Raw genomic sequence first — 11,157 nt, forward strand, 5'->3', positions numbered from 1 at the left:
TATCATGCATTGGACGATACACGCAGATCGTCCAATGGTATCGTTTTAAGGTGACGCCGCGTTAAAGTAAAAAACTTTTAATAGATCGCTGGATGAAAGGCCAGGCCGGCCTCTCATAGAAAACAAGAAATGGAAAGGGCGTAAGCGACAAAATGGTTTTTGTCGCGTAATTTAATAGTAATTAGTATCAGACTGAAGGACTTGTATGATGTATCCAGCCTTGAATAAATGAATAAAAAAAGACTACATAAAAACATTTTAAGTAGTTTTGCTGGGAATGTGAAAGAGTGATGTTGTGTTTTAGTATTATTTTTCCTAAAGTTGAGTTAACTGGGTTTTTAATGTCTATTATTGGTAGATTATTAACCATAAGATATTCGTTTTCATGCACAAGTGCAGGAAAATTATGTAATATCAGAAACGTGCTATTTCGTGTTCACTCCAAAACTCAATCGAAATTTTCAGTAAAGCGTCTACCACTTTACTGAATCGACTGAGGAATCGACCGACTTGACTCCTAGACTGTATTGACTTTTATTTAGAGTTTAATTAGACTTTGGGCCTGACGATATATATGAAAACGATGCTAAAAATTATTCGTGTAATTACTATGCTAGAACATTGTTTCCCGCCATTAAGCATTAACTCGACGCTGGCCATAGTTTTATTGCCGAAGAGCCAAAAAAAAAACATTTTGACAGTTCACATTTGACAATTTTGACAGCTTTTTCATTTTTGGATTTGACAGTTCGCAAAAGCCCGCAATTGCCGCAAAGTTCGTTATTTTTAATATTTTTTCTAAAAAGTAGAAAAATGGACGAAAATCTAAGCGATGACGAAATATTTTTTGGCAAGATGAGTTTAAAAGAAGCAAAGAAACTTATATTTATAAATTATCCACAACGTCAAACAATATCGTAAGTACATTACCTTTAATATCTTCTTTGTGCCGTGTGCGCGAACTCTTCCCAGAACGGCTCAACCATTTTTAATGAAATTTTGTATGTAAGTATGTACATTCTTTAGGCCTGAGAATAGGTTTTTGTCATTGTTTTTATGTACACCTACTTCTTATAGGTATTGATACTAGAAATAATTTATACTTATGGCAAAACAACATTTGCCGGGTCACCTAGTGAACTATAATAATATTATATTATGAAGCTTCAAGCTTATAAGTTATAACATATTACAGCTACCCAAAGTACTTTTTAGATTAAAATCGTTAAATTTTATAGGTATTCAACAACAAATGAAGAACATGATGAAGATGTAAGAATAATTGAAACACATTCAGAACCAGACTTAATAGAAGTCGATAAGAGTCTAGACTCTGATTTAAATTCTATTTCTAGTCCCAACATTGTCTGTAACAATTTTAAGGAATGTGACTTGGATGTAAAGCCAGATGACAGTTTTATAAGATTTGAGAAAATGGTGTCTGAGCTTTGTATGTCTCCTACGGATAAACACCCAAAGTTAGACAATACACTAGAGGTGGTCGATTTTATATTAAATAATGTGGAACACAATAAACCTGAAGTTAAAGTTCTGCCATGTCTTGATATTAATTTAGATGTTGACAACAAAACTGAAAATCTTCATAGTGTCGAAGATTCCAATACCAATGATTCCAATGCTATCAATGTGCAAACTCCAAAAACAAATCTCAGAAATGAAAATAATATTGAATGTAAAACAGTTGCATGTGTTACTCCAGAAACTAAATTGGAAAACTCTTGTAATATTGGAGTTGGTAGTACTGATTTTGTCAGCATGGGAAATACTCCAAAAGACAATGTTAAAGTTGAAAATAACATCAGATGTGAAACAACAACATGTGATACTGTAAAGACCAATCCAGAGAGTTATAATACAAAAGTTTACAATACTTCCAAAGTGGAATGCACTACTAAAATCAATAATGTTCATAATATACCAGAAATTAAACATGACACAAATTTGTTAAGTGTCACTCCTAAGAATAAACTGCTTATGAATAGCAATGCTGTATTTAAGACACCAAAAAATCCAGTTTCGAGTAAAAAAGTTACCTCCGCCAAGAAAACACCAAACAGATTAAACACTTATCAACACATTATGAGTCCAGTTGCATCTTACATAAAGAACTGCCCGCAGGTGCCTCTTGTTAAAGATGTGCACCCACAAAGACCTCTGCCAGCAAAGTCTTCTATACCTCAGCCAATTAAAAATGTATCCAAGACTATGAACAAAGAGAACATAGAAATTCCAACAGTAGCATACAAAAGTGCAAAGAAGACCCAAATGGTAAGGTAATTCCTCATATTAGCCGTTGATTGTTGTTCTCATCAACAATTATATTTGTGTAGAGATTTTTTTTTATGAAATAAGGGAGCAAACAGGTCACTTGATGGAAAGCAACTTCCGTGGCTCATGGACACTCGCAGCATCAGAAGAGCTGCAGGTGCGTTGCCGGCCTTTTAAGAGAGAATAGGGTAATAGCTATATAGGGGAAGGTAGGGAAGGGAATAGGGTAGAGAATTGGGCCTCCAGTAAACTCACTCACTTGGCGAAACGTGGTATTTCTTCAGTCGAGCCGGCCCATTCGTGCCGAAGCATGCTCTCCCACGTCTAAATATATAGATGTATTTTTAGTCCAAGTACAGCAGTATGTATGCAGACAGTACACTTTATATTTAATTTTGACTATGCAGTACTGCAATTCTCTATGGTATCCACTTAAAACATAACTTCTAGAAGCTAGCTAGCAGTGGCGTAACTATAGGGTGGCACTGGCAGGGCTGGCAAAATGCCACGGGCCCTGACCCAAAAGGCTCAAGAGGCCGTGAGGTCAGATTTTTTTATATATTTGATCAGCAAAAATCGTCACATTTATAATAAAACAATTTATTATAAATGTGACGATTTTTGCTGATCAATTTGCCACGGGCCCCAGATGTTATAGTTAAGCCACAGCTAACTAGAAATAGTGTAATAGCTTCTGTAAGACTGCAAAGTACACCATTAAAACTTCCAATATTAAACAAAGTCATGATAGCAATATTATTTTGTTTTCACAGTTTCTTTCTTTGTGATTCTAGGTAACTGTTCCTAGTCAAGAGAAAATGCCCAAAGGAGAATGGACAAGTAAACTTACGTCGAGTTTAAAAAAGCCAGTCGTTATAACGCATGGTCAAAGGGTAGCCAATAATGTTGCAAAGAATTTGAACAAAAGACAAGAAGACAGTTTTGCTAATCTTACCCTTCAACAAGCTGAAATTTCTGTATGCACCAAGAAGTCTGCATTTTAATTCGTTATTCATATTAGAGCCCGCATTTGAAATATTTAAATTACTTATATGCAATTCTTTTCATGCGTCGTGCGCGAGATCAGAGTTGAACCTCAAGTAGCGTATCCGATCAACGCGGCAACCGCCAGCGACCGATAAAAATTCAAATAAAATGCCTCTTTATGATATTATGCTATAAGTTTCATTTTGCTCTACACTACTACAAAGCAGCGGCGGCATGAGTCGCTAGACCATTGTCGGTAGAAAATGAAGATAGAAGTCAAAAAGTGGCATTTTAATTGATTTTTGTCGGTCGCGGTCGCTTGCGGCAAAGATCGGAGAGTCACCTTTAGTCTTAGAGCATTAAACCAGCCTGGTTTTAATGCTCAAGTCTTTGTAACTGGCACGCCAAGTATAATTTTAGCACTTGCCTCGTAAATGTGGACGCAAATTTAGCTGAACTGCACACAGTACCTATGGTACCGACATTCGTTGTGGTCTGTGGATACTGTAACACGGGAATATGTTCAAAGCTGCGTTTGGTAATAGTTTGTGATCACCTAAGGCTCAAGTCACACTGGGGCAGTCGAAGCATTTCGACGCGTTTTTTTTTTACTAAAAACATAAAAAAGTAAAAACTTATGTAGAAATTACAAGTACAAATTTATGCTATGAAAATATAAGCGCGCGTCGACGCGTGTTGACACGCGTATTCGCTTTTCGACACTTCCATAATAGAACATTAGAGATTAATAATATGCATTGGCTTCGATCCTGCCCCAGTGTGATTTGAGCCTATAAATACAGTTTGTTTTATGCCAATTACGAGCTACTCGCGTAGGCTATTCCATAGGCAGAGTTTAGCGTAATACTATGATGTGGCAGATGGATATTTCACTTTGTAGCGTGTTTTACTGCGCGCACTTACAAGTAATAACTAATAACTCTTAGCTGTTACTTCCGATAGATGTCGCTCACTGATATAAAAGAAAGTAGATCATTAAAATATCAAAGAAACTTTACAGAAAATGATTTATTAGTGTTACTAGTTTGCCGAGTAATGGAAAAAATGAGTATTTTGCCATTATGTTATAAAATTTTAGTTATCCACTTCATTAATTATAATTCAATAATATACAGTAAATAAAAATACTAATATTTTTGTAATTTTGTTTTATTTATTGATTAAATATAATTGGGTATAATAAGTTCAAATACAATTAGAATTAAAAAATAGCAAACGCAACAAAATACATTTTAATAACTTTATAGTAGGAACCATCGCAGATTGAAGCTACATATTAGGTAACTTTGAAGAAAGTAAATCTTTTTTTAATTTTGAAATGTATTTTATGTTTATATGATAACATGAGATATTTTAAAATATTATAACTGTGAGGGAGATCGCAGACTCGATCCCACAAAAAGTGTGCCGTCTGCGATCTCCCTGATAATTTAATGCACAAGTATGTTATTGTATTATTATAATGACACTTTGTATAATATCAGATAAATATTATACAAAGATTTAGTGCCGGAAAGGACGGGACGGGTAGGTAAACATTCCATTAAAAAAATTCTGCGCAAAGAAGTTATTTAAGTAGTATTTTAAACTCCAAAAACTTAAGATATTATAAACCTATAAAATATTGTTTTTAAAAATGAAATATAAATCACAAGTAATATTGCTCAGTCATAATAAAATATATTCTGTAGAAAACAATATTGTCGCTCTATCTTATTTTCTACAAGCGCATCTGTAAGAAACATTTACTTTAAAACTTTCTACAAGAAGTATATCTATCGGTGACCGGACTTATGCATTTCATTTTACAATTTCGCTTTAAGATTGCAATAAATAGGTATTATCAGATATATTTATCAGGGTTAACTATGGTTACATAACGACACTAAATATTTTTTTAAGCCCCATAAGGACACCGGTGACCGCGATAACAATAGAATAATAGCATTTCCAAGAATCCCCGATCGAAGGATTAGGAGTTTACATAGCTACTTTTAATTTTTTTAACAGCGCTTCCTATTAAATAACTCAAACTTTAAAAAACTTTAAAACTAACTTGGCGATGATTCCGCGTCGTCTTTTTCACCTGGCATATGAGTGTAAAGAGAGAAGACGATGTTTGATTTTTTGGGTCAGTAGCCCTCTTAAATATTAAAGTGTATAAAAATTCGAAATTGAGGTATACAAGTTCTATGCTTAGGTATTAGTTATTAAATATTAAAAATATTAATTCAAAGAAAACACAAATCAGATACAAAATAAAATTTAAAAATATCAATACAAAATAAATGACAGTTATAATTCTTGCACTCTTCAATATTAACATTCATTATATTGTGCTAAAACACTCCAAAACTTTGTATATTTATAGGGTCACAATAAGACACAAGTAAAATTCCTTCACAAATAAAAAATACAGTGTAGGTAGACGACGTTATAACGAATAGTTCTAAATAGCCATGGGCGTACCGAGGGGGGGGGGGGGGTAGCTGCCCCCCCCCTGGATCATGTTGACGTCCCTACTAAATATATTATGTAGTACTTTTATCTATAAAAATTAAGAACGAAATTTTGCCATTTCTTTGCAGTACAATATTTTTACAACTAAAAATTAATAATTTTTTATTCTTTATAAACACCTAGCTTATGAAAAATCAGATTTGCCCCCCCCCTGGCCCAGAACCTGGGTGATTTGCCCCCCCCCCCCCCCCCCCCCCCCGGCACCAGAACTTGGGTAATTTGACCCCCCCCCCGGCCCAGAACCTGGGTACGCCCATGTAAATAGCTCTTGTCTGACAAGTGTGTTGGAAAAGATGCTTGATAAGACAAGAACAAAAAATTATATGTAACTATAATTTTGCATACACTGTACATTTTTAAATAGTGGGAGGAGGATAGTTAAAATGTGGATAATTTCATCGAGCATATAACATAATATTAAATTGTCCAATACATCAATTTATCGGTAGTTAATGGATGCAAATTCAGATAAATAACGAATAGGTGTTCGGTCACTACAATATCGGCCACGAGTGCAGCAGCTGGGCGCGGCGTTTTGACGAAATTTAAATTCATACGATAGATGCTCGATAGGTTATATATTATATAGGTAATGTAGTATTAATAGGTAAATTCTAAATGCTTTAAGGCCATTTTAAAAATATTGAGTGTTTGTAATAACCGCACATTATCTGAATTTCTGACCAGAAAAATTCAGATGCCCCGCCCCGCTCATTATTTGACACGTAAGAAATTCTGATTGTGTGCGGGGTCTACAACAAACTGTATGAACAGAGTGCGTTTCGGCGGGCGTCCGAATTTTTCTGATCAGAAATTTCGGATAATATGCTGCCGGGCTAAATTACTCACACTTTGTGACGTATTAAATAACATGAGTCATGACGTATAAAATTAATTTCAATTTATTAACAAGATCATAGCTGCAAGCCATCCATGAGACCTTTTGAAGTACAAAGTTACAACAATTACAAAAAAACATAAAATCATAATAATATCATTATCAAAGTCATAGTTACTGTCACTATTAAAAAGACCCAAACAGCACATTGTTTGAATATAACTCCATATACACGTTATAGGCAATTTGTTTTCTCTGTCTGACAACCTTTTATGATAAAGAAATAAAACACGGGCAAAATATGCAATAATATCTTTTACTTCACTTTATGTACAGTTTGGATCTTCTTATTAGTAAGGGGGTACAACAAAATTAAATAAAAATTTGACTGCATTGTGCGTTATCGCAGAAAACATACAATTTGTAACATCAGACCATTCATCAGACTTATTTATTTTATTATTATAACAACAACTTAATGAAGTCGTTACATAATAATCATTATGGCATACCTAAGTCAATATTCTTTCTTACTAAAGCATACTAGGGGCTGCAATGTACTCGTGTAAAAATTACAGTATACTCTGTAGAGTTCCCTCATACATGTCGCGCAAAACTCTTAAGATCGCTAGGCAAAGCTGGTTGACAAAATAAACTTGTCACGGTGTCACCATCTTCCCCGCGTTCCACTTGACGTTAAAAGCGATAAAAACGCTCAAAATGCCTTCTATTTTGAGCGTTTTGACCGTTTTTAACGTCAAGTGGAACGTGGGGCTTATATCGGTATCAAACTATCAACCAATAACGATCCGTCTCTGTCCTGCTCACTCCTCATCTCACCAAGTTGGCTTAAAAATCATGCACTACACATTCCCTTCCATTTTTGGCAAGCGATCTCAGGCTGGATTTATGTGCGTCGCAAACGAGCGATTTGGCCGCTACACCGCGAGATCACAAGCAATAATAACTAACGATTAAAAGCTCCCCCACACAGGCACGTTATTATCGATCGATAATATCGCATGCGGTATTGCGATAATACGTCCCGATTCCTTGCACACAGCTGCGTTTTTATCGTCCGATATTTTTTTAAGAGAGAGCGCTGATATTATCGCAGGTGTGTGTACGGTCATTTGCGTCCTGATACAAAACATTCTAGAACTCATATCGGAATATCGCAACGTCCTACTTCCATTGCGGCGTTATTATCGCAGCAGCAAACTACATGACCATCCTAAAATAAAGTGTACTGAAAACAGATATCGCGATAACGCATGCGATATTATTGACCGACAATAACGCACCTGTGCGCCTTAATTCAAATAGCGTGGTCGAGCTGTCATTTATATACGATTGCTTGTGATCTCGCAGTCGCAACGTAGCCGCTAAGCGCGCGTTCGGACGTGGCACATAAAACCAGAGCTTTAGAGGCCCCGCAGACTACAGACTTTTAGTCAGCCGATAGTTTAAACAAGTTGGGGTTTCGGTACATTATTATCGGCCGATACAAATCGTTTAGTGTGCGCACCTTCATACATCTTCGTACTGATTAAGCTTTCGTTCAAACTATCGGCCGACTAAAAGTCTGCAGTCTGCGGGGGCTCTTAAAGTTGTGCGAGCCTGATGACATGTGCGGTCACTGACAGCAGCAGTTATCGGCTTGGCAGTGTCCAGCGACTAATGTAGCCTGCAGACTACCGACTTTTAGTCGGCCGTCTTTAGTCCGTCGTAGTTTCAGTCTTCGATCAAAATATTCAGAAATATTTGATGGAAGGTTTCACAAGTTACATTATCATCGGCCGATACAAATCGTTTAAAGGTTAAATCTTCGTACTCATTAAGCTTTCGATCAATCATCAAACAATCGGCCGACTAAAAGTCTGCAGTCTGCGGGGGCTCTAAAAGTACTATCAGAGTAATTGATTCATATACAAGTGACCGACCTACGTAATGAGTCCTGTTATTGGGCCTACTACGAAACCGTTTCGGACGAGAATGCCGCGTCCTGCTCTAACAACGTCATTTCACGTTAGAGTAGGACCATGAAGCTAATATAGAGAGGAGGTGTCGTAATCGAATTTCCATAAGAAACGACGCGTAACAATTTGCGGGGTGAGGGGGTGTCAAGATCCGCCCACTTTTCAGTATTTCATCTATCGGCTAAAAGCAAAACTACTAGCTTATGTCGATGTTGATGTTACTACGTAGTTCAGCTATCTAACACTAGATGTCAAAATTCTTGAATATTATGGGACGTACTCAGAACTTTAAAAAAATTAATATAATAATTATAATAAGTTCAATTAATAAAATAAGGGTTAGTATTTTGACCGGTTCTTTAATGTAAAATAAGGGGACAAACGAGTAAACGAGTCACCTGATAAACTCAAACTCAAACTTTTTTATTCGGGGGCGCGGCCTATGGGCTATTAATAAATTTTTTCGATGGTAAGTACATGAAAGATGATAATCCAAGCGCGATCAGAATGGGATCGCAATGATAGTTTTGTTTGCTAAAAATGTAGCGTTAGCAAAATTTTCTGATAGCATTAATTTATAGGTAAGTAATCGACCAGTTCTGTACATTAAGACTGGGTTGCACCAACTAACTTTAACTGTAACTATAATTCAAAATGACAAATCTTTGGTTAAAGTTAAAAATTGACGCCATCAAGACACCATATTTGACCATAACCATAGAGCTCGACAAGGTTTTAAATGCGCGTGGCGAAAAAAGGAACTAACGCTGTCATCATATAAAAAACGCCATTTTTGACAGTTCTCTTTTACCAGCAGCGCCCCCGCCCACGTTCATTTAAATATAACCTTGTTGGACCAGCTGTCAGCTGTCAATTTCTCCGGTCAAAGTTAAGGTTAAAGTTAAATTTACCTTAACTATAACCATAACTTAAACTTTAACTGCAACCCAACCTTAAAGTATTACCTTGTTTTTGGTCAACCCCGTGGCGCTTCAACTCTTTCAGTTAAGTACTTTATTTTTTTATTTTTGAGCGAATCCACAATTTTCATGAAAAAGATTTGTGGTAATATTTTATCAATGAATGTGATTCAGCTATTATTTTATTAATCAATTACTATAATAATATCACATATTATTACCTATTATTATCACGAAAAAAATTAAAACAAAAACTTAAAAGAAATGTCCGCAAATAAAAACGCGCGCGTCAACAATCAACATTAGCAAACAAACTGTCATTGCGATACTTAATAAAAATACAACCTCCTCGTTTTTTAATTCGGTTAATAATTTAATTCTAAATACGGCCCTGGATATTTGTTACGTTCATAATAGTTATCCAAGATGACGACAGATGGCGCTTTATAAGTAATATGACAATAAAAGCTATATAAGTACGGTTTTACCTATTAAATGTGTTTAAGACAAAGTGTATCACGGTTTTAAGTATTCAAGTATGATTATTGCAATAAACTTATGCAAAATTATAAGCATTTACGTCTGTATTATCTTTCAAAGGTCTGGAAGCTAAAATGTTCTAGAACTTTTATATTTAAATTACATTTAAAATTATTTACAAATGAAATGTAATGGTATTTATATTATCAGAACGTCTGTCTGAGTGTTTTCGACATTGTAAAACACAATACTTCATCCTTTCCTTGTTAAAAACGCAAAAAACACCAATTTATTGGGAGTCTCGTTACGTGTGCACCTGACAAACGCTGAAAGTGTACTGACTTAAGCCCCGCCCACAGTGATGACGTCAGGACCTAGTTGAAAATCACAGTGCACAGTTGCTTAGGCCATCTCCTCTCTATAATAGCTTCATGAGTAGGACGCAACATTCTCGTACGATTGTTTGAGTCTCAAAACCGTTTCGTGGTACGGGCCCTGAGTCCTGGCCAAATGACGTTGGTGTACCCCGTGTACCCTCCGCCTATGTATCAATTTCTCCGATGGTACATAATACATAGGTTATATAGAAATAAAATAGTAAAAAGGCCAGAAATATAGTAGGCCAAAAAAGCATACAATTAAAAGCTTCACTACTTTCTATCATTAATTATAAATGCGCATTAAAATAAAAAGCATTTTACATCTAATATTTTAAGGAGCTCCGCAAACTGCAAACTTTTTATCTGTTGTTCAATATGGACATTTTCATTGTCAAATCGAAGTGCGTGAATTTACATTTTTTTAAATTATTAAACTATTTGCAGTTTGCGGGAGGGACCATTTACCCATTTAGTAATAAAAATATTTACGCAGCGTATAACTATTTAAGGTCAGCTAACTTTGTCATGTGGCGTTTCTAAGATGCCAGGCAAAGACAAGCAGATTCGCTGTATTTATATTTTTATTTGTAAGCGGATTATTCTATTATAATTTTGAAACGATTTAATCGCTTTAATTTTTTTGTCTATAGACAATCAGACGGAGATTCGTAATAATTTAAAATTTAAAAAATAGCATGGCCATAAGAGCGTTTTCAAATTATTCGACACTATTTCGGATCCGA

General features: G+C 35.4%; 1 protein-coding gene across 1 annotated transcript; it reads left to right on the forward strand.

Moving 5' to 3' along the window:
* The first annotated feature begins 753 nt into the window (after positions 1-753).
* On the forward strand, positions 754-3,475 carry LOC121730651. Its single transcript, XM_042119792.1, has 3 exons — positions 754-917; positions 1,239-2,289; positions 3,084-3,475. The coding sequence occupies exons 1-3, from the start codon at positions 814-816 to the stop codon at positions 3,291-3,293; spliced, it is 1,365 nt and encodes a 454-aa protein (XP_041975726.1). The 5' UTR covers positions 754-813; the 3' UTR covers positions 3,294-3,475.
* The last annotated feature ends 7,682 nt before the right edge of the window (positions 3,476-11,157 follow it).

Source organism: Aricia agestis, chromosome 9, assembly GCF_905147365.1.
Source record: "Aricia agestis chromosome 9, ilAriAges1.1, whole genome shotgun sequence".
In the NCBI taxonomy this organism is placed as follows: domain Eukaryota; kingdom Metazoa; phylum Arthropoda; class Insecta; order Lepidoptera; family Lycaenidae; genus Aricia; species Aricia agestis.